The 24,534-nt window shown below is 44.5% G+C and overlaps 1 protein-coding gene and 1 non-coding gene across 2 annotated transcripts; both read left to right on the top strand.

Annotated features, from left to right (window-relative positions):
- The first annotated feature begins 852 nt into the window (after positions 1 to 852).
- Positions 853 to 23,274, top strand: LOC105723629 (pleckstrin homology domain-containing family M member 1-like). Its single transcript, XM_064378145.1, has 4 exons — positions 853 to 949; positions 6,003 to 6,091; positions 9,948 to 10,195; positions 12,730 to 23,274. Exons 2-4 carry the CDS (start codon positions 6,044 to 6,046, stop codon positions 13,358 to 13,360), a joined length of 927 nt encoding a protein of 308 aa, XP_064234215.1. The 5' UTR covers positions 853 to 949; positions 6,003 to 6,043; the 3' UTR covers positions 13,361 to 23,274.
- On the top strand, positions 8,657 to 8,717 carry LOC135275771 (U7 small nuclear RNA). The gene has a single exon (XR_010343355.1). It is a non-coding gene; the product is annotated as a U7 small nuclear RNA (small nuclear RNA).
- Positions 23,275 to 24,534: the final 1,260 nt, after the last annotated feature.

Below are 24,534 nucleotides of genomic sequence, written 5' to 3'. Positions count from 1 at the left end.
ATTCTATTATCTTTTAATAATATAATAATCACCTGCAAAACCAACACCCATTTAATTGACAAACTTTACAAACACTGATACTAGAGGTTATTGGAGAAGACGTGGTTTCACGTAATATCTTATGAGTCACTGATGGGCAAGTAAGCTGGTGAAATGTCTTTGGAAAACTGGTCATACCTGCTATACTTAAGCATTCAGATACCAAACACCCAGAAATTCCATATTGTAATATATTTCCACCAGAAAAAACAAGAGACCTATATTAAAATATCAATTATTATTAAAAGTAATCACACTGGGTTTCCTGAATTTTGTATTAGCACCTCACTCTCTTGTTTTCAGCAGTACAACCTCTACCCAATATATATTTAGCATTTTTTAATCTACCACTCTCTAAGAACAAATATTATATTTTCTATCAATTCTACATTCAGCGTCTAGAACAGAAACCAGCATTTGTAGATTCCAAAGAACTATTTGTTGAACAAATAATGAATAATTTAAATAAGTTGTTATTTATAGTATCTATATACAAATAATGTATCATGTCACAATACAGTGACTTAGTCACTGTCCACTGGGATTTCCAAACACAGAAAGAACCTCAGGAGGCGTTCCGCCTGGCACCGCTGCCTTCGCCTCTCTGCGCCAGGCCGGCGCCCTTGGGTCCGGAGCCTCCGGGGTTCGGCTCCCAGGGATTTCCGGGAGCAGCTGGCCCCGCCCCAGGGCTCCCTCGGGCCCCGTGATTGGCACCGCGGGCCGGGGGTGGGGCTTGGGCGGGGCCGGGGGTGGGGCTTGGGCGGGTCCGGAGCGCCGAAGGAGCACGACGGCGTCAGGAGCCACAGGCGTCGCTTCCTGTTGCCAGTGGCTGAGAGGCCGCATCCTCTGCTCGGAGGCTGAGGGGCTGCCGCAACCGTGAGCGCCCCCCGCCTCGCTCCATTTTCCATTGGTGAGTTAGGGGGTCAAGAGGCGAGAAGGGCGGCCGAGGGGCGGCGGAGCCGAGGCGCGAAAGGGCGGGTGGGCCTTCCGCTTCCCCCGCGATCCCCAGCCCTGGTTGCCCGGAGACTGCCCGGCTTCAGAGCCCTCAGCCCTGCCCAGCCCGCGCCTCCCCGGCTTCCACCCAGCCTTCCCCGTGCACCGCCGCTGCGCGCCCGTCCGCCCTGTCTGTTCCACGCCAAGCCCGCGCCCGCATCCCCTCACCAGCGGTCTTGCGTAAATGCAGCTTCACTCGTGACCCCACTTTACCCCAGTTCCGACCCCGATCTCGGCCACGTCCTTTCGCCTCGCCCTGACACACCTCGTCCTCTCTCCCGACCCCTCTGGTAACCCCGATGCTCCGCGCTCACCTCCCCGAGACCCAGTATTCGGGTTTCCCCTTTTCTGGCTCAACTTTCTTATCCCAGTCACCCCCATCACCTGTCCAGCTCCCCAAGGTCTGCTGATCCCAAACACTCCACCTCTGCCCCCTCTCATCTAAGGCCCTCCGCCAAAGTAGGTGCCCTGTTGAGCTCACTGCTTTCTTCTGGATAACGCCGATCTCAGCCTTATTCCAAGTCTTAACTGTGTCTTCTCGTCTTAGCGTCCTAGCCCACTGTATACTTCCTTTCCGACTCCTGGGGTCCTGAGGACACCCATCCCTAAGTCTTTGCTAAAGTGTCCTGAACTCTTGCTGCCTCCTTTCCTACCACCCTCACCCAATCTTGTTAAAAATGACATCTCCATGTCCTTTCACCCTCCCTGACCCCACCGCAGCTCTTCACCCCAACTTCGTCCATTCCTTTCCTCGACCCAACTCCCATTCAATCTGAGAACTTGGTGCAGAGTCTCCTGCCAACTCCACCAACCGCCCCTCAACTGCCAAATGTAGGTGCTCACTGAGACTGGCAGTTAGAGACTGAGCAGCGTGATTGGTGGGCCTAGGGCCTCAGATGATAAATGAGGTTGGAGGAGCAGTGGGCTCTCCCCAAATTGTGGATTGAGCCGGAGGGTTTTCCTGGCGTCTGGTCTCCTGTACCCCGCAGCGACTGTGTTTCTGGCATTCATATTAAATGACTTGTGCTGGCTGCTGGAATGGTAGGTATCATTCAAATACCTGGAAGGTGAGAGATGGCCACTCACTCAGTTCGCTTAGCATAGGATGATGGAAGCCATCGCTTCCTTCTGGCTGCTGTTCTGGCCCTGAAGAGCCTCTGGGAGGTTTTTAAAGAGTCCTAAAGAACATTGTCTCTGCTGTGGTCACAGAACATTGACGATGTTCCTTTTTCTGGCACTTGTAAGGGCCTCTCCCTGCCAGAGCTGATGGCAGATCAATCCTGATGCAGAATTCAGGGGACACGATGGGTGCCAGAGGCAGTGTTACCTGTTGTGAAGAGTATAGGTGAGTAGGTCCTGGGGAGGCTGAGGCCTCAGTAGGTAAAGAGGGTCTTGAATCGCTTTCTTTTCTTACGAGTGCTGGCTCATTGACTTTTGGCCATTTGGATTCCATGAACACAGGGAACCACATTATCTCAGAGTAGCTGAGGCAGAAGGACATTCCAGAGGCACCCAAGTCCCATGCTCAGCATTTATAGTTTCCTGAGGGCTTTTGGGGACACATTTTCTCTGAATCCTGAGGACCCAGCATCAGATGGGTGGGCCATTTGACCACAGTTTTAAAGGGTCCTAAAGAACATTGTCTCTGCTTGCCGTTTATAGTCTTACTCCTTTGAAAACTAAATGCTGTTTACCTTCAATGTCCTTCCATTCATATGCAGGATATTTAAGTTGTTTTCAGCCTTATTGGCAGCTTGGCTTAATGGAAGGAGGTCCACAGTGGCCCCAGCACTTAAGAGTTACATACCCCAACTTCCCAGGGTGTGAAATGGAGATACTTGCCCTGTGCCTTGATTTTATTTTATTAATCGGTTCATTCAACAGCTTATTTTTTGAGCACCAGTGTGTGCCAAGCACTGTTCTAGGTACAGTGGTAGTCAGGCAACTTTCCTGTTTTCATTCATTCAGCGTTTGGTCCTTGTTAGAATCCTCTGGGATATGGGACAAGAATATAGGGAAGATAGGTGTTAGTGGATGGAAGGAAGGAGGGAGGAAAGAAAGATTCCAAGTGTTCACTGACTCCAGTTCTGCCCTCATCCACTAGCCCTGAGTCTGGGAATTACAAGCTACAAGTTTCTCACCCTTCATCTGGTATTTAATTGCTTCAAAGCTCCAACCCCCCACCACCTCACCCATCACAGAAATCCAGCTTTCCTCAGGTGGACAGAGGTGCTGTTTCCTCAGTCAGCACTCACATGCCTGAAGGATCAGCTGCCTTTCTGAATCAGAAGATAACTTTGTCATTCTTTTCCAATTGAAAAAACATGACTCATCAATTGGTACAGCAGCTGAATGGCTTAAAGCCAGGCTGTGGCTCTGAAGAGCCAGGTACACAATTCAGGCAGTGGTGAGAAGGCCGTGGGGAGTGGCTGAGAAGTCCCTCAAGAGAAGAGGCTGCTGTTCACTGATAGTGGAGTGTTTTGAGAGTGGTGAAGCCAGGTTATCTTTCTTCTTTTAATGTAAGTCTCATCTAAGTAATTCTCTTTTTTTCTTCCTTCATATCTGTAGGAAGTGAAATTGGACATATAGAGAAGTCCAGGCAGTGTAATGAAGGAAACCAACCGGAACTGTTCCTTCCTGTGTTGGAACATTTAAGAAAGTAGAGCTCTGAGACTTTGGGAGCGTTGGTAGGACCTGGGTTCGGCTCGTTGGGGCTATAAATCTGATCGGCAGAACTGTTTCTTGTTGGTTTTAGACCTGTGATAAAATGGAGCTTCCAAGTACCTCTGAAGAGGAAGTAATAGTTTGCCTGAAATTCTCTGAGCCAAAGACCTGAGGCCGTTTCATCCAGGGAAATATGCAAGAGTTGGGATGAAGAAACCAGAGAGTTCTGTCCCTTACCTGAGGCCCATGGCTGCTGAACCTCAGTTTTGCCCATGACCCATGACATAGTCCTGGGAGGTCCTGAGAACAGGTGCCCAGGGTGATTGGGTTACAGCTTGCTTTTTTCCAAGGTACTGGCAGAAGTTACAGGCAAAGACATAAATTAGTATATGTAAGGTATACATTGGTAGGGGCAGGGTAAGGTGAGTTAAAAGGTTTCCTGATTGTCAATTGGTTGAAAGAGTTAAACTTTGCCTAAAGAGTTGAAGTCAGCGGAGAGAGAAATGCTTGGGGTTAAGATAAGGTGGGTTGTGGAAGCCAAGGTGTAGATGAAGCCTTCAGGTAACAGGCTCCAGAGAGAGTAGATAGTACATGTATTTTATCAGACCCTAAAAGGTGTGGGACTTTAGTTAAATCTCTCCTAGATCAGTAAAAAGCCTAGAAAGGGAAGGGAATCTCTGCAGGATATAAATTTTCCCCACAAGAGATGGCTTTGCAGGGCCATTCCAAAATATGTCAAATAAACATATTTGGGGGTAAAATACTTTGATTTCCTTTAAGGCCAGTTATCTCTCATGTGATGTGAGACCAGAGTCAGGTTGGAGTTGGTATCTTCATTGCTAAGAGTCTGTCCTGTGAGTCTTAGGATTCTGTTTTAATGTTAATGCTGGTCAGTTGTGTCTAAGCTTCAGAAGGGAGAGGCTATCATGAGGCACTGCCCATGCCCCACTTCCTGTCATGGCTTGAACTAAGTTTTTAAGTTTTTTAAAATCCTTTCGGCCAAGAGGGAATCCATTCAAGCAGTTGGGGGGTGTAGAATTTTATTTTTGGTTTACAGCTCTCACTCAGGAATTGGGGTTTTTCTAGGGCTGGGTTGGCTTCCTCCTGGGGGCCGGTGGTAGAGTCAGGCCGCTTATCAGCCCTGGGACCTCAGGAACTTCCTTGACCTGGGTCAGCTGCCTTTCCATATCTGTCAGGTGAAGATAATAAAACAGCACTTCTAGGGTGTTTAGGAGGGATATCAATTAGGCAATATAAGTGAAGAGAGCCTTGGTTTTGTTAACTTCTTTGTGCCATTATTTTTTGAGAGCCCAGACAGCCATCCCTTTCCTGGTGTTCCCCTGATGCTCAGCCAGGCATTCGCTAGAGATTTGTTTAGATGTGAATGTGCCTGCCTAGCCTAGGTCTGCCCAAGTTGCTGGGATGGGGCCACTAGCCAGCAGCCCCCTCAGGCTCAGGCCAAAGTCCTCACCCCACCCCACCCACTCCCAGGGGGAAGCCGGCAGCCCTGAGGGATTGAACCACTCACTGACTTCAACTCTTCCTGCATACTCATTTGGACATGGCATTCTTGTTCTGTAGATTTAGGTGGTCACATCCGCTGGGATGACAGACACCAGGTACAGGTACATATCAGGCCCTGTGACAGGCGTTTTACACATTCTCCATCTAAGAGGTCTGTGCGTGCCTACCTGGTTAGTGGCAGATTGCGATGAGACCTCGTGGTTGTTGCGATTAGACGTGCCCCTGTATGCCACTCAAGCCAGACCCTTGAAGCCCAAAAGGAGAAGAAGTGTAGCAAGGGAGCCCTTCCTTTTCAAAGCCATTCCAGTTGTACTTTTTACTGCTGAGCTGGCAGACATTGGACTGGGACAAGAGTGAGGGGTGGGGGCAGGGTGTTGCAGGACCCAGCCCCTGAATGTGACTTGTAAGCCCCTGCTTCCTGGTCCCAGTCGGTTCCTTCCACCTTCAGCTGCATCCTCCCCCTTGAACCCACAGCTCTGTATCTGCATCAGCCTGTCGTTCCCTGCTTACAGGTTGCCATCCTACAGGGCCGTGGCTTTCCAGGCAGCATTTGATGTGAATTGCCTTGACCACCCACTCCTTGGGGTGGACCCACCCCTGGCACCCAGGACTCCTTGCCTCCCAAGGACTGAGCCCTCTGGGCTCTCCTTCCTTCAAATCTACTCTCAGTTTTTACTTTTGTGTTGAGTGAAAGGGGCTGACCTCCTGCTGCTTGCTGGGAATGGACTCTGCCTGGTGGGGAGCTGGCCGCCCGTTCATCTGGCTGCCATCTGTCTCTTCAGGTGTTATGTGATTCTCCGAGGGAGCAGCTGTGTGATTGGAGATGCTCTCAGTGGTGGAGAATGGACTGGACCCCCGGGCTGCCATCCCGGTAGGTGGGCGAGAGAGGATCAAGGGTGGGGAAGGGCTGCAGGGGACGGTCATTTCTTTGGCTTGGCTCACTTCGAAATGAATGGGCACTGCCCTGCAAGAGAGGCCAGGTAGAAGAAAAAGTTACAACACAAGTAGGCTCTGAGGAGACCCTGTCCTTTCTAGATCACCTTATTGGTGATAAGGTGGGAATTTAGAAAAAGCATTGGAAATTTAAGATCAGTTACCTGAAGACTAAGGATTTCCATTCAGCCCTGTACCCTTAGGCCATGATTTGGTTACAGTCTGGGCAGTGCATTGAATTGGTGGGAAACGGATATTCCCAGGCACTAGTTTGTCGTTTCAGTAATGGGGGTAAGCCGGTTAGCTTACATGTATCTGAACATTTACCATTTTCTAGGATTTTCTAAATGTAATTATTTGTGACCAGTTCACCAGAGCCCCTTAAGACTCTCTCTTGGAGAGCCCTTTGCACCCTCCTGGGATGTCTCAGGCACTCTGTGGATGGAGCTGTTGGTTCCCTTGGAGAGGCAGAAAGTCAGGTAGCTTTGGGGCTGATCCCTTAGCAGCATCCTGAGGTCACTTTCTGGGAGAGGCCAGGATTTCCCTTTCCTCCTCACTACTGCTTCCCAGCTCAGAGAACTCTCTGCTTGAAAGGAACTGTAGCCCCCAGAGCTGTGCCTTTCCCCTCCTGGCCACAGGAGAGTCCAGCTCCACCTGTCTCCCAGCTGGCTTTCATGCAGAGGCTCTTCCCTCCCCTCGGCACCCCCACTGTACCACCCCAGTACCGGCTGAATCCCGCCCCAGGACCCTCCAGAGCTAGGGCAGAGCCCTGGCCAACTCAGCCTTTTAACAGCAGCTGCATAAACTGACTCCATGAGGGTATGCGTTTCTTGAGTGTATGCCGTATTTCTCTCTGTATACCCTAACCCAACACCTAGTAGGCACAGTTGAACGAAGTGTGTTATGTACTTTTTTTAGATAATATACTAATAACATCTTGCATTGAAAAGAACATTTAACATTAGACTTTTTCAAGATTAAAAAGTTTTGAGCTTCAAAGGATACTGTTAAGAAAATGAAAAGACAACCCACAAAATGGGAGATAACATTTGCAAATCAAATATCTGATAAGGGTCTAGTATCCAGAACATATAAAGAACACTTATAACTCAATAAAAAGACAAATCCTCCAGTTATAAAATGGGTAAAGGATTTGAATAGGCACAGAAGATATACACATGACCAGTAAAGACGCTCATTATCATTACACATCAGGGAAATGCACATCAAAGCCACAGTGAGCCACTACTTCACACCCACTAGGATGGCTGTCATAAAAAGTCAGTAACTAGTGCTGGCAACAATGTGGAGAGACTGGAACTCATATTGCTGGTGGGAGTGTAAAATAGTGCAGCCACTTTGGTTAACAGTTTGGCAGTTTCTCGATAAGTTAAACAGGGTTACATATACAATTCCACTCCTAGGTATATACCCAAGAGAACTGGAAATATAAATCCACCCAAAAACTTGTACATGGATGTTCATAGCGGCATTGTTAATAATAGCAAAAGAGTAGAAACAACCCAGATGTCTGTTAACCGATGAATGAATGATAAAATGTGGTATATCTATGCAGTGGAGTATTATCTGGCAATAAAAAGGGATGAAGTACTGATACATGCTTGAAAATATTATACTTTTTGTATTTTTAGTAGAGACGGGTTTCACCATTGTTGGTCAGGCTGGTCTCGAACTCCTGACCTCAGGCAATCCACCCGCCTTGGCCTCCCAAAGTGCTGGGATTACAGGTATGAGCCACTGTGCCCAGCCATAAAATCTTCTAAAATTAGATAGTAGTGATGGTTGCATAATTGTGTGAATGTACTAGAAACAATTGAACTATGTATTTTAAATGGGTGCATTTTATGGTATATGAATTATATCTCATTAAAGCTGTTACTTTTTTAAAATTTAACTTTTCAAAGATTATTAACATTTGTTGTTTTGGCTGAAATCAAAATAAAAGATTATAATATATATCCATAATCCTATCACCCAACAATTCAAACCAGTTTTTCTTCAATCCCTTCCAGTCCTTTTCCAAACACTTAATGTGATTTTCACATACTTATAATTATGCTCAATTTTTACTCTATATTTCCAGGAGACTTTATATACATTTTGTGGTGTATTCATTTAACAAACATTTATTGAGTATTTCTATGTGCCAGGCACAGTGCCAAATGTTGACACAAGGATGAATAAAACACTGGTCTTAGTACCACACTCAGCTCTTTTATGTACATATTTATGTATTTTTTTCCATTTTTTTTGAGACAGAGTCTCGGCTCTGCCACTCAGGCTGTAGTGCAGTGGCATGATCTATGCTCACTACAACCTCTGCCTCCTGGGTTCAAGCGATTCTCCTGCCTCAGCCTCCTAAGTAGCTGAGATTACAGGCGCTCACCATCACACCCAGCTAATTTTTGCATTTTTAGTAGAGATGGGTTTCATCATGTCTGCCAGGCTGATCCCAAAGTGTTGGGAATACAGGCATGAGCCACCGTGCCTGGCCTCTTTTATAATTTATCTAGTAGGTTTTCTGGTTTTCAAGGGAAACCACTTCCCTAAAAACAAAAGGTAGCCCTGCCCTCAGGAGCAATCTTTATAGTGCTATAGATCAGAAAGTATTATTTCTGCTTTAATAGATGAGGGAATTGAGGCTCAGAGAGGTTAAGTGAAATGTCTGAGGAGGCCCATCTAGTTACTGATGGCTAGGACTGAGCCTAGTCCTGTGGCTTCCAGGCCTAGGATCTTTCTTTTTTTTTTTTCCCCCTGTTTTCTTTCTTTCTTTGTCTTTTTTTTTTTTTTTTTAAATACAAAGTCTCACTCTGTCGCCCAAGCTCGAGTCAATAGCGAGATCTTGGCTCACTGCAACCTTCACCTCCTGGATTCAAACATTTCTCCTGCCTCAGCCTCCCCAGTAGCTGGGATGACAGGCTCACACTACCATGCCCTGCTAATTTTTTTGTGTTTTTCAGTAGAGATGGAGTTTCATTATGTTAACCAGGCTGGTCTTGAACTCCTGACCTTGTGATCTACCTGCCTCGGCCTCCCAAAGTGCTGGTATTGCAGGGGTGAGCCACCACGCTCGGACTTTTTGGCCTTTTCTTTCTTTTTTTGAGACAAAGTCTTGCTATGTTGCCCAGGCTGGAGTACCGTGGTGTGATCACAGCTCGCTGCAGCCTTGAACTCCTGGACTCAAGCAGTTCTCCTGCCTCTAGGGTCCCAAAGTGCTGGGATTACGGGTGTGAGCCACCACACCCAGCCTAGGATCTTTCTTAATGTAAACCAGGCTCCTGATCTCCTCACATTTTTTATTGCTGTGGGGATGGGGGGATTGTTTTTGTTTTCCTCTTAGCTTATGGATTCTCTACAGAAACTTGTTTAGGTAAAAAAGCTGGGAAGCCCCACCCTTGTCCTAGATGGGTTTACCCAAGCTCCCATTGTTGCAGCTATGATAGGGTTAAATTTAAACACAAGATTATATGGCTCTAAGTTCACATAAGTTTGATCTAAAAATCAAAAAGAGTCTACACTGAAGGATATGTAAAACAACAATAGCAATAATTATCTCTGGGCAGTGTGTGTGATTTTCCTTTTCTTCTCTATGCTTTATCTTTCTTTGCTATAGTTAACAATGTGCTAATTTTGCAGAAGGAATCTACAGACCTACCCGTAGATGTGTGTGCATGTGGTTGCACGTGTATTTGGCAACAGGCAAAGAATTACACTCTAGGGAATCTCCATAGGATTTTCTGCTAAAGACCTGTGTTCTGTTTGGCATTGCCTAGGTCATCAAGAAGAAGCTGGTGGGATCCGTGAAGGCCTTGCAGAAGCAGTGTGTGTCCCTGGACACAGTGGTCACTAGTGAAGACGGAGATGCCAATACTATGTGCAGCGCCCTGGAGGCTGTTTTTATCCATGGCCTGCACGCCAAGCACATCCGAGCTGAGGCCGGAGGAAAAAGGAAGAAAAGTGCCCACCAGAAGCCTCTGCCCCAGCCTGTCTTCTGGCCCCTCCTGAAAGCTGTCACTCACAAGTGAGATTAGCTGGAGAAGTTTGGCTTTGGGAGGATCAGCAGAGTGTGGGACACTTGGCTTTTCCTCCCCAGCTATTCAGGAAGCCAACAGAGATGCCCTGTGTTGTAGCATAGAGATAGGGTGAGGTAGGGTTGAAAGTGTCTTCTAGAAAGGTTTATCTCTAGACCAAGCTTCCCAGCCAGTGTGCCAGCAGATCTGGAGACCCTCAGCACTCAGGCAAGAGCCTGTGGCTGCTTTGAGCCCTGGGACTGGTTGCCTTTAGCAGGAACAGCCTTTTTGCCACACTGGGGCAGAGTTATGTAGTTATAACAGAGGTTGTGTGGCCTGCAAAGCCTAAAGTATGTACTATCTGGTCCTTTACAGAAAACGTTTGCTGACCCTGCCTTAGATTGTTCGAACATCTGAGTTGTAAATCTTATCTCTTAAGGAGGTATGGGGTTATTTTTATTAAAGACTGGAATCAGGAAGGAGCATATGAATATTCATCCTGAGACACTTATCTCTGGCCTCTGTCTGGGCTTTTGAGCAAGTAGCTGGCACTGTGCCTCTAAGGACCACTAAATGCCACCTTGAGCCCAAAGAAGGCTTGTCAGTCTCTGATCTTCCTTTCCACGCTGACTGCCACTGCCCCATCTCAGGTTCCTCTTCTTTCCTGGGTAACAGTGGCTTTCTAGTTGTCCCCTTATCTCACTCTGTCTTTCCTTGAGTCAGTCATCTGGTCAACATTTACTGAGCTGAAGCTCCTGGAGCTTACTCACTGAGCCTAGTAGAGTTCGGTCTATATTCCCATGGGGGAGATAGAAACACGCAAGGGATTGTGGTAGCTCAGAGGAGGGGCATGTACATCAGACCGAGGCATTCCAGGATTGAGTTTGGTACACCTGGGGTCTGATCTCATGCAGAACATCTACCCTGCAGTCTGCATGACTGTGGTCAAGTCACTTTTTTTTTTTTGAGATGGAGTTTCGCTCTTGTTGCCCAGGCTGGAGTGCAATGGCGAGATCTCGGCTCATTACAACCTCCGCCTCCCAGTTTCAGGCAATTCTCCAGCCTCAGCCTCCCAAGTAGCTGGGATTACAGGCATGTGCCACCACGCCCAGCTAATTTTGTATTTTTAATAGAGAAGAGGTTTCTCCATGTTAGTCAGGCTGGTCTCAAACTCCCAACCTCAGGTGGCCCACCCGCCTAGGCCTCCCAAAGTGCTGGGATTACAGGTGTTAGCCACTGCGCCTGGCCAGTCAAACCAGTCAAGTCACTTTTCTAAATAAAAATCTGTAGCTCCAGGCTCCCAGATACTAGCCTAGAGTCTGATTCACTAGGTTTGGGCTCCAGAATTTGTATCCTGCTCAAGTTCCCCAGGGATTCTGGTGGATGGCCTGGGTGTGGGACCATTCCCCTGTGTTGCCTTATTGGTTTGATATTCAAGACCCTCTCTTTCCTGGCCTTGCAACCAAATCACCCACTCTTCCTCCAAGTGCTGTCATTGGAGCTCTCCCTAATCCTCTTACAGGGTTGTTGATATCCTACCCTTTATGCCTTTTTTCATCAGTCTTTTGTGCCTGAGGGTAGGGACCATGTCTTTACCCTGCATCTTCACCGCTCCAAGGACGTTGCACTTAGGGAGCTCTGACAGCATGCCTTGGATGAGCAGATGATGTCCAAGGCCCAGGGGTAGTTGGAACGAACATGGAAATTATCTTACACAATTCCAATCTCAAAAGGTTGGGGGTTATAGCTCTCTCTCTCTCTCTCTCTCTCTCTCTCTCTATATATATATATATATATATATATATACACATATACACATTTCTCTTTTTTTGAGGTGGAATCTCGCTCTGTCACCCAGGCTGGAATGCAATAATGCAATATCAGCTCGCTGCAACTTCCACCTCCCGGGTTCAAGTGATTCTTCTGCCTCAGCCTTCTGAGTAGCTGGGATTATAGGCATGTGCCACTGCCACGCCTGGCAAATTTTTTTTGTATTTTTAGTAGAGACGGGGTTTCACCATGTTGTTCAGGCTGGTCTTGAACTTCTGACCTCGTGATCCGCCCGTCTTGGCCTCCCAAAGTGCTGGGATTACAGGCGTGAGCCACCGCACCAGGCTTTTTTTTTTTTTTTTTTTTTGAGACAAAGTCTTACTCCGTTGCCTACGCTGGAGTGTAGTGGTGCAATCTCAGCTTATTGCAACCTCTATCTTCCCAGGCTCAACCTCACCCTCCTGAGTAGCTGGGACTACATGTGCAAGCCACCACATCTGGCTGTTATGTTGTTGTTGTTGAGATGGAGTTTTGTCCTGTTGCCCAGGCTGGTCTCGAACTCCTGAGGTCAGGTGATTCGCCTGCCTTGACGTCCCAAAGTGCTGGGATTACCGGTGTGAGCCACAACATTTGGCCTAAAACACTATGATTCAAGAATTCTTCATGCCTGTATCTATTTGCAGTGGTTATTCCTCGTTCCTGCTAACCAGGGGATAAAAGCACATCTCCATGATTTGGGGTAGTTTCTTGAAACACATCTGTTCTCCCTTTGCAGACACATCATCTCAGAGTTGGAACACCTGACGTTTGTCAACATGGATGTGGGCCGCTGCCGGGCATGGCTACGGCTGGCCCTGAATGATGGCCTGATGGAGTGCTACCTGAAGCTGCTGCTGCAGGAGCAGGCCCGCTCGCGCGAGTACTACCAGCCCACTGCCCTGCTCCGGGACGACGAGGAAGGCGAGTTCCTCCTGAGCTTCCTGCAGGGCCTCACGTCCTTGTCCTTTGAACTCTCCTACAAGTCTGCCATCTTAAACGAGTGGACACTTACCCCACTGGCCCTGTCTGGGCTTTGCCCGCTTTTTGAGCTGGACCCTCTCTCTACCTCTGGTGCAGAACTACAGCGGAAGGAGTCTCTGGATTCCATTTCCCATTCCTCAGGCTCTGAGGACATTGAAGTCCAGCACTTGGGTCATAATATCCGGAGGAACCAGAAGCTCACTGCCTCCTCCCTCAGCCTGGACACGGCCAGTTCATCCCAGCTGTCCTGCAGCCTAAACTCTGATAGCTGCTTACTCCAAGAGAATGGCTCCAAGAGTCCAGACCGTTGCGAGGAGCCCATGTCCTACGACTCAGACCTGGGCACAGCAAACACTGAGGACTCAGACTGGTCTCTGCAAGAGTGAGTACCCTCCCCCCACTGCTTCCTACCCTCTCTCCTCCCTCCCTTCTTTCTTTCCTCTCTTCCTCCCTTTCTTCCTGTAGCATGTGATTGTCTGTCACTGAACTCTAGTAGTAATTCAAGAAAGCCAAGGGAGACATCGCCTTCTCCAGGAAGTGGAGTCGCTGGGAGCAGGCAACACAGGCATAGTGGAGAGAGTGGACTTAGAACAGCTCAGAGCTGGTTTGGGCTCCAGCTCTGCCACGGTGACTTTTAGCAAGTTACTTGGCCGAGTGCAGTGGCTCACACCTGAAATCCGAACACTTGGGAGGCTAAGGCAGGAGGATTGCTTGAGCCCAGGAGTTCGAGGCCAGCCTGGGCAATGTAGCAAGATCCCATCTCTAAATGTAGAAATAATAATAAAATAAAACAAAAACAACAAAAAAGCAAGTTACTTAGTCACTGCAAGGCACAGTGTAAAATATTGTTGTCTTCTTCTAGAAGGAAAGGAAGGAAACTAGTAGGTCAGAGCATATTTAAAACTTCCAACAAATAGATGAAACATAATGCATGAGTGTGACTTCACAGAAGACCTTGGGGACACAGGACCTGAGTGCTGTGTGCAGGAGGTGGTGGACAGGTGGGGACAGACAGGTGTGTGGAAGAGTACATGGGGCAGATGAACTTGGCTGGAGAGGGAACTGGGGCAGAGCCTTCTTCACACAGCCTTCTAAAATTTTTTTGCATAGATAATCCATTTTTATATAGTTAAAACAAATCTGAAATATGTATAGTAGAAGCCCTTCCCATCCTGTTCTCCCTCTACCATGTTCTTTCCTCCCACTCCTACAACCATAATGATTAATTTTCTATATATTCTTCCAAATTTCTAAATGCATCTACAACAAATACCAGTATAAAGATTTTTAAAATTTCTTTCTTATTTATTACTTTCTCCCCTACAAAGGCAGTATCTACATACTGTTCTATATCTTATTTTAGAGAGATCTTTTCATATCAGAGTTTCTTCATTCTTTTAATTTATTTTTGTTTTTATTTTTTATAGAGACGGGGGTCTCACTATGTTGCCCAGGCTGGTCTTGAACTCCTGGGCTCAAGATATCCTCCTGCCTTGGGCTCCCAAAGTGCTGGGATTACAGGTGTGAGCCACCCTGCCCAGCCTCATTCTTTTTTTTCTATTGCATATTGTTCCAGTCTATGAATGTACCTTAGTTTACTTAATCAGGCCAGTATTTAATGGGTGCTGGGGTCTTTGTTTTCATAAATAACCTTGTGTATGCAGTCATTTAGTTCTGTATAGATATCTCTGTTCAGTAAACTTCCAGAAGCAAAACTGCTGAGCAAAAGATAGATTAATATGGAATGTTTACAGATAATTGCCCACTTATACACCTCCAGGAATGTCCTTGTGTCTCAGCCTTGCCAACTGATGGTATTAGCAAACTTTTGGATATTTGTTCATCTGATAGGTGGAAAATGGGAACTTTTTATTAAAAGCTCCTACAGTTGGTCCATGTTCCATCAGCCTGTGTTTGGGACGACCTTCTTTCCACTCCTCCTGAGGTCTCGCCTTGGTTCAGGTCCCTCCAGGGTCCTCACCCAGCATAGGAGGAGTACCAGCATTGGGTGGTATAATGGACTGGGCTTGGAGCAGACCTAGTTTCAAGTCCTGGTCCGCCACTTACAAGCCTAGGAAGGTCAGGCACATTGCTGACTCTTTCTGGGGCTCTGTTTCCTCATCTGTAAAATGGAGATTCCCTCGTGGGGCTGTTTGAGAATCAAATCAGATGCCTGTTAGTGAACGACACATGGGAGATTGTCTGGTAGGCCCAGAAATGGCTTCTGAGCACATTAGGTGGAGTTTTCAAATGTTAAATGGAGGGATTTAGATAGAATCCATTGGGAAGGAATAGTCTCTGCCTCCGGTGACCACTGGGACCGTGGCGTGACAGGCCTGCAGTGTGACCCAGGCACAGGGCATGACTTAGGCTCACTCACCTGTCTTAGTCCTTCCTGTGTGTCTGCCTCCTCTGCAGACCAGCCAGCCATCCCCTTGTCATGTGTCTCGCCTTTGTCTCATGTGTCTTGTGATTGGAAAATTCCAGCTTAAGGTCACTGAATCAGTAACCATCCTCTCTGCGCAGGAAGTGTTGTCTCGGCTATTATGGGGAAATTGGAGGGAAAAGGGTCAGGATGTATAGACGCATACTGGACAGTGGCATGAGGATCTGGCAAATGTAAGACACACAGAGGCACAAACACACAACCAACACCAGCATTCATCAAGCTGGGCCTTCAAGTCAGTCCTTGAGCATCCACAGAGACCAGCATTTCTTGAAGTGTATATTTCAAGGGTAAACTGTTCTCATCGACACTTAGAGTTCATTAAAGTTTTTACATTCTTTGAATATTTGTAACTTTAAATTAGACATAAATTCCTTGTGCCTATCATTACACGTATAAAATCAAAACATCCACAAATTAAATGTAAAAGTATAAAAGACACAACATTCAAAATGAAGTTTATTAATATAAAGTGGTTCTGTTTAGCAGAAACCAAATTGCAGTTTGCCTAGTGAATAGAGGATTGACTGTCCTGAATAGCTTCTTTTGTGCAGATTGGATCTGTATTATAATAATCACTGAGTGGTGTAGGTATAGTCTAGAGGGTCTAAGTACTTAGTTTTAAGTACTTAGAATGGTCCCTGGTGCATAGGCATCAATAGTGCTCAATCGGTGGTATTACTGTATTTTATTGTGTTCTTATTTAATTTTATTTATTTATTTATTTGAGATGAAGTCTCGCTGTCACCCAGGCCAGAGTGCAGTGGTGTGATCTCAGCTCACTGCAACCTCTGCCTCCTGGGTTCAAGTGATTCTCCTCCCTCAGCCTCCCAAGTAGGTGGGATTACAGGTGCCAGACACCACACACAGCTAATTTTTGTACTTATAGAGAAAGAGTTTCACTAATGTTGGCCAGGTGAACTCCTGACCTCAGGTGATCCACCCATCTCCACCTCCCAAAGTGCTGGTATTACAGGCATGAGCCACTGCACCTAGGCTGGGTAGACATACGGTTTTTTGTTTTCGAGACAGAGTCTCTCTCTGTTGCCCAGGCTGGAATGCAGTGGTGGGATTTTGGCTCACTGCAACTTCCACCTCCCAGATTCAAGCAATTCTCTGCCTCAGCCTCCCGAGTAGCTGGGATTACAGGTGCCCGCCACCATGCCCAGCTAATTTTTTGTATTTTTAGTAGAGACGAGATTTCACCATGTTGGTCAGGCTGTTCTCAAATTCCTGACCTCATGATCTGTCCACCTCAGCCTCCCAAAGTGCTAGGATTACAGGCATGAGCCACCACACCCCACCATGTGTTTTTAATTCTCTTAGTTATATACCTAGGGGTGGAATTGCTGGGTCATATGTACCTCCATGTTTAATTTTTTGAGGAACTACCAAATTGTTTTCTACAGTAGTTATGTCATTTTACATTCTCATCACTAATATATACAAGTTATAATTTTTCTACATCTTTGCCAACCCTTGTTATTTTCTGTCTTTTTTATTATAACCATCCCAGTGGGTATAAAGTAGTATCTCATTGTAGTTTTGATTTGCATTTCTCTTTGACTGATGATGTTGAGTATCTTTTCATGTGCTTATCGAACATTTCAATATCTTCTTTGGAGAAATGTATGTTCAGATCCTTTGCCCATTTAAAAATTTGGTTATGGTTGGGCGTGGTGGCTCACGCCTGTAATCCAAGCACTTTGGAGGCCAAGGCGGGCGGATCACCTGAGGTCAGGAGTTCAAGACCAGCCTGACCAACATGGTGAAACCCCGTCTTTTAAAAAAATAAATAAATAAAAATAAAAAATTTTGGTTATTTATCTTTTTATTGTTGATTTGTAAGAGTTCTGTATATATTCTGGATAATAGGCCCTTCTATATAATTTAAAAATATTTCCCCCCATTCTGTGAGTTGTTTTTTTTATATTTTGTTTTTTGTTTTTTACCTTCTTGATAGTATCCTTTAAAACACAAACATTTTTTATTTTTGTTTTTTGAGACAGAGTCTTACTCTGTTGCCCAGGCTGGAGTGCAGTGGCGCAATCTCGGCTCACTGCGGTCTCTCCCTCCCGTGTTCAAGCGATCCTCCTGCCTCAGCCCCCCAAGGAGCTGGGATTACAGGTGTGTGCCACCACGCCTAGCTAATTTTCGTATTTTTAGTAAAGATGGGGTTTCACCATGTTGGCCAGGCTGGTCTCAAACTCTTGGCCTCAGGTGATCCACCCATCTTGGTCTCCCAAACTGCTGGGATAAAATTTATTTATTTATTTATTTATTTATTTATTTATTTATTTAGACAGAGTCTTGCAGTGTCACCCAAGCTGGAGTGCAGTGGTATGATCTCAGCTCACTGTACCTCGGCGTACTGGGTTGAAGCAATTCTCCTGCCTCAGCCTCCCAAGTAGCTGGGACTACAGGTGCCCGCCACCATGCCCATCTAATTTTTTTTGTATTTTTAGTACAGACAGGGTTTCACTACGTTGGTCTGACTGGTGTTGAACTCCTGACCTCGTGATCCACCGCCTCGGCCTCCCAAAGTGCTGGGATTATAGGCATGAGCCACCGTGACTGGCCAATTTATTTTTTATTGCTTGCTTATGGTGTAGATCTCACATCTAAGAAACCATTGCTAATCCAAAGACATGAAGTTATACCTCTCTTTCCTTCTAAAAGCTTTAAGGTTTTAGCCCTTACATTTAGGTCTTTAATCCATTCTGAGCTAATTTTTGTATATAATGTGAGATAGCAGTCTCGCTCTTTTCTTTTGCATGTGACCCACTCACTTATCTCAGCACCATTGTTGAAAAGGCTATTCTCTCCCCATTAAAATGTGTTGGTATCTATGTTGAAAATCAGTTACTTTTTTTTTTTTTTTTTTTTTTTTGTAAACAGAGTCTCCCTCTGTCGCCCAGCCTGGAGTGCAGTGGTGTGATCTTGGCTCACTGCGACTTCCATCTCCCAGATTCAAGCAATTCTCTGCCTCAGCCACCTGAGTAGCTGGGATTATAGGCACCCACCACCATGCCTGGCTACTTTTTGTATTTTTAGTAGAGATGGGGTTTCACCATCTTGGCCAGGCTAGTCTTGAACTCCTAACCTTGTGATCCACCCACCTCGACCTCCCAAAGTGCTGGGATTCCAAGTGTGAGCCACCGAGCCTGGCCCAAATCAGTTACTTATACGTGTATGGATTGGCCACCTATTCTTGACTATAATGTCTTGAAATGTTGTTTGGGGTTAAGATGGTATAGGTAAGAGCAGAGCTCACTGGGAACAAAATCAGGTAAGCAACTGGGATTCTAAAATCCTCATTTCCATAAGCCCAAATTAAGGGGCAGCTGGTCTCAAACGCCTGGCCTCAAGCAATCAGCCCACCTGGGCCTCCCAAAGTGCTGAAATTACAGGGGTGAGCCACGGTGCTCGGCCTGAAATAGTTCTTTACAGCGAGTGAAAACGGAGTAATACAAGAGTCTATTGTTTAATTTCCACATATTTTGGATTTTCCAGTTATTTCCTCTGTTACTGATTTCTACTTAATTTTTTTGAGACAAAGTCTTAAAAAGACAGGCATGAGCCACCGTGCCCAGGCCATTGTGATTGGAAAAGATAATCAGCCACCATGAGTGCAGTCTTTTAAAATTTATGGGCCAGGCATGGTGGCTTATATCTGTAAACTTAGTGCTTTGAGAGGCTGAGGCAGTAGGATTGCTGAGGCCAGGAGTTTGAAATTACCCAGGGCAACATAGCGAGACCTTGTCTCTACAAAAAAATTTTTAAAATTATCTGGGTGTGGTGGTATGCACCTTTAGTTCAAGCTTCTTGGGAGGCTGAGGTAAGAGGGATTACTTCAGCCCAGGAGGATGCTGCAATGAGCTAATTGCACCACTGTACTCCAGCCTGGGAAACAGAGAGACATTGTCTCTGATTTTTAAAAAAATTATTAAGACTTGTTTTGTGGCCTAAGGTGTGGTCTGTTTTGGAGGCAGGCAGATCACGCGATCAAGAGATCAAGACCATCCTGGCCAACATGGCGAAACCCCGTCTTTACTAAAAATACAAAAATTAGCTGGGCATGGTGGTATATGCCTGTAGTCCCAGCTACTTTGGAGGCTGAGGTAGGAGAATCACTTGAACCCGGGAGGTGGAGTTCGCTGTGAGCCAAGATCTCACCACTGCACTCCAGCCTGGGCAACAAAGCATGAAACTCTGTCTCAAAAAAAAAAAAAAAGATATCGAACAAATACAAAGGAGCCAAGCCAAACTCACTAATGAAGAGAAGAATGCAAATTAAATTAATAGCTAACTGGTCCTCGTGCATTTGTAAGGCATCAAATCTTCTAACATTCCGTGTTGGTAAAAATGAGGGGAAAGGAACAGTCTTCTATCTTGCTGTATTCACTGGGATAGCCTATCTGGAAAGCATCTCTTTTGGTCTGACAATTCCATTTCTAGGAGTCCATCCTAATAAAATGCACACATACACAAAGGTATTCACACACACACACACACACACACACACACACACACACACACATTCACTAGAGCCTGTTTATAGTAACCAAAAAATGAAAACAAGGACCTAATTAAATAAAATAACATACATCTATCGGACTCTCTGTGGCACTTAAAAGCATACAGTGGGTCAGGTATGGTGGCTCATGCTTGTAATCCCAACACTTTAGGAGACTGAGGCAGGAGGAGCACTTGAGGTCAGGAGTTCAAGACCAGCCCAGCCAACATGATGAAACCCCATCTCTACTAAAAAAAAAAAAAGAAATACAAACATTAGCTGGGCACGGTGGCAGGCACCTATAGTCCCAGCTATTAGGGAGGCTGAGGCAGGAGAATGGCTTACATCAGGGAGGCAGGGGCTGCAGTGAGCCAAAATCTAGCCTGGGAGAAAGAGGAAGACTCTGTCTCAAAAAAAAAAAAAAAAAAGCATATAGTGGCTCTCCACATCCTGTTGCGGAACATCATCTGTGGTATACTACAAAGTAAAAAACAATATGCTGCAAACAACTCAAAAAATATGATGTAATTTGTCTTAAACTATGCGTGTATATAAAGACATACATAAACAAGCACGCATCTCAAGACACAAGTTCAAGAGAGAAAAAAAAGAGAACAAGCACTCAAACAGGTATAAAGAACTCCCACAAAAACAATGTAGAAAGAGACAGAGCAAACTCTTGTGACCCATAAAGAAGATAGCAAAGCTGGAGGGAATTCACTTTCTACTTTACGCGCATCTATTCTGTCCACATAACACTCCTCACAAGGAACACATGTAACTTCTGTACTTTTTTATTTTTTCGAGACGGAATTCCGCTCTTGTCGGCCAGGCTGGAGCGCAATGATGCAATCTCGGCTCACTGCAACTTCCACTTCCTGGGTTCAAGTGATTCTCCTGCCCCAGCCTCCCAAGTAGCTGGAATTATACGCATGCACCACCACGCTCAGCTAATTTTGTATTTTTGGTAGAGATGGGGTTTCTCCATGTTGGTCAGGCGGGTCTCAAACTCCCGACCTCAGGTGATCCGTCCACTTCAGCCTCCCAAAGTGCTGGGATTACAGGTGTAAGCCACCACATCTGGCCACCTTTTTCTTTTAAATTTACTTTACATTTTAAAAAAGAAAGAAAAGAGTACAGCACTACACAGACACCTATAATATGCCAGCAATTTTCTAATTTCTTGTTGTAACAAATGCTTTCACATTACTATCAGCTGAAAAAGAATTCAATAATGAGAATACATAAAACACATAAAAACACATACAGTTCAAATAACACTGTTCACAAATAGTAAAACCCAGTGTAATCTAAACACATACCTAGGCATTAAGCTCCTGTTTTTTTCATAAAACATCCTTAAGTCTTGAGGACTGTTGGCCTATTAAAAAAAAAAAGGTTTAATTTCCTAAACAATGGGAGCAAAACTTCCAAATCATGATTGACGCTCATATTTTTTTAAGGGACTGAGGGAGTGGGAGTTTCAAGAAAAGGATTGAGGGGAAAGTACAAGGGAGGAGGAAAGGAAAGACAGACAATGCTCATATTCTTGCTACAGAACATAAATTCTCAACTTGAAAGCCATGAATTGCTGAAGGAGCCATAACTGGTCATTAGAAACTCATAAAACTTGTGAAATTGTGTGAAAATTCTGTACATTTGAGTATAACGTATCTTTTCTGAGGTACCTTTTTCGAGGTCAGTCTCTCAGAGGAGTCTGAAACTTAGAATAGATTAAGGACCACTATTCTGAAGGTTACATGGCCTGCCCAATATGTAGATTATTGTGTAAAATTCAGGTGTACTTTACCTTAGGAGCCTGAAGGAATTCAAAGAAGATAACTATGTATACTGCTACTATTCACTCTCTCCACAGCAACAAGTAGCTGATAACAACAGCTACTGACTTAGTGAAGCCTCCTCTATATGCAAACTAGACTAAGAAATTAAAAGTGTTTAACTTGGATATGTCACTAATTTTCTTAATATTATCTTGGGCAAATATTTTCACTTTGTTCCAGTTTTCAAATTCAAAGATCTTCTTTGTAACATAAGAAATTATAACATGGCAGCCGGGCATGGTGGCTCACGCCTGTAATCCAAGCACTTTGGAGGCCAAGGCGGGCAGATCACCTGAGGTCGGGAGTTCAAGACCAGCCTGACCAACATGGTAAAACCCCGTCTTTATTTTTAAAAAAAGAAAAAAAAAGAAAAGAAATTATAACATGGCAATATTAACTCAAAAGAAATCATTGTGATTATACTCTACAGGGTCACTTTTTGACAGGATATTGGGGGAGAGGAGGAAAAGACAGACTCATAATAATTTCCATAAAGTGTGTATAATTACCTCCCGCTCACCTAGCAGTGTCAGGAACAGACAGCTAGAGATGGTTTCCAGTGATCTCCCCAGACCACCCCCAGCCCTCATGTGGATTCCAGGCTAAGCAGGAAGTTCTGGTGTCACCGTTCACACCCGTTTCCCAGCAGGCTGTTATCCCTGACCCCAGCTAGTTTTTTTTACTAGCCTGGAAAACATACAACAGGCTTCATGCCCAGTTCAACTACAAAGGGCAGGCAAATAAAAGGGGAAAAGCAAAGGATGTTCTGGGTCATTAACACAGTTTTTGCCTATAACAGAATCAAAGTAAGTCACAGAGAAGCCAAAAACACTGCTTTCAAAGTATTCTTCATTTTACAAATCAAAGGCAACTATAAAATGAGAAGATTCCAAAACTGAGGCCATAAGAAAAAAATCAGGCTACCTGAAAAGGTGGTTTTCCAACTAGGCATTGGTATATGACTGTTCCTATGCGCCACAAGTCAGCCTTAGCATCATAATGTTGAGACATAATAACTTCAGGAGCCTAGGTACAGAGAAATATAAGGGGTATGGAGTACATTATTCACATAATTAATAGGCACATATTAATTAACTGGTTAAAATGACACTCCTAACAAACTACCAGAGTAAAACAACACCCTGTGATAGTTCTCTAATCAAATAACTTAGAACTATATAATTATATATTGAGATTTACTAGTAAATCTCAAAAACAATGCTGCATGAAAAGACGCAGTTATAGAAACAAATGTTTCAACTGATTATAATGGACACATGAAGTCCAATGACAGGACTGAAATAATAATAAAGAAAAATACACACCAATTACAGGACAGAGGTTCCCTCAGGTGTGTGAGAGAAGCAGAGCAGGAAATGAAATCAGGGACAGGTGCAAAGGAACTTGGACTGTTTCCAAAATATTTTATTTCTTTTAAAGACAAGATCAAGATACCCAGATACCGGGTCAGAAAAAAAAAAAAAAAAAAAAACACAAGATCAAGACAAACATGGCAAAATGTTAACTTTGTGAAATACGGATGGTGGGTACACGGGTGTTTGCTATATTATTCCCTATGTTTTTTGTAATCTGAACACTTTCATAGTAATAGAACAACTATGATGCAAAACCTCACACAACAATAAACATTGTCCTAAAAGCAAAACCATTTACCTGCTGCTTTGTTACAGGTATTTTCCCATCTCTCATCAAATTCTGCTTTTAAATATACCATTAATCAGCACTATTAAATAGAAATGGAAAAATATACTTAAAGATAGCAAGTTTTATTTCCCAGATGTAACATTTCTTTTCAGTTTTAATTCCCTTTGGAAATGGGGTCTTCCTGTGTCCACAGCTGGCCATGAATTCCTGGGCTCCAGCAGCCCTCCTGCCTCAGCCTCCCAAGTAGCTGAGTTTAAAGGCATGTATCACTACACCCAGCTCGGGCATAACATTTTTATTTATTTTCCCTAGTAAATTTCTTATTAAGTCAATTTCTTTTAATAATCAGCCAAAGCACTCTAACCTCATGGCTAAAGAAAGAAAAAGAAAAAAAAGAAGTACAAAGTAATTTTAAAATTTACATAAAATTATAAAATTTATTATATACAAGCAGTAAAATTAGGATCAAGAAAGTAAAGCTGATAAATTTTTTTGAAATGTGATTACTAGTTCAAAGTTGATTTTAGTTTAGAGAAATTTCTAATTTAATATAAACTGATTTTAAACTTAGAACTAAAATAGGGACATTTATTTCACATAATTCTGAAGCTCTAGAATTAAGGTATTTCCAGACTAAATACTGCACATTAGTTTACAAATGACTTACTTTTGCAGTCCACTATGCTAAAGCAAAAGATGTCTGTATTACAGCATCATCAGTAGTATAATCAACATTAGGAATAACAACTTGGACTATCTGTAAAATCACATCTTATTTGGAATCAAGCATTATATTTAAATTCCAATGCTTATGGAGCCACACTTTAAACATGCAAGGATGCAAACACTCACTCACCATGTACATGGGGGATCCACACAGTGTTGCAGCCATCATGTTACTATGTAGATAACGAGCAAAACCAAGATCCGCTATTTCACAAAATAAAAAGTAGAAAAGCAAATGATACCTTTGTTCATACCTAACATATATGATTCTTCAAGACACAAGAAGGCACAAAGGACTGTGAAAAATAAACAGCTTATTGAATAAGACTGTCCACCAAAGAAAAAAGTGGCTACCTTGATTTCAAC

This window comes from Aotus nancymaae, unplaced genomic scaffold (assembly GCF_030222135.1).
Source record: "Aotus nancymaae isolate 86718 unplaced genomic scaffold, 86718_ANA_hifiasm-v0.15.2.pri h1tg000018l, whole genome shotgun sequence".
In the NCBI taxonomy this organism is placed as follows: Eukaryota; Metazoa; Chordata; class Mammalia; order Primates; family Aotidae; genus Aotus; species Aotus nancymaae.
This window is presented reverse-complemented; position numbering and strand designations above follow the sequence as displayed.

Bases quoted from the DNA above. Each gene is read 5' to 3' on its own strand.
- LOC105723629 (XM_064378145.1), top strand. From the start codon at position 6,044: ATGCTCTCAGTGGTGGAGAATGGACTGGACCCCCGGGCTGCCATCCCG. The intron at 6,092-9,947 runs GTAGGTGGGCGA...GGCATTGCCTAG, and splicing joins ACCCCCGGGCTGCCATCCCG to GTCATCAAGAAGAAGCTGGT. The intron at 10,196-12,729 runs GTGAGATTAGCT...CTCCCTTTGCAG, and splicing joins CTGAAAGCTGTCACTCACAA to ACACATCATCTCAGAGTTGG.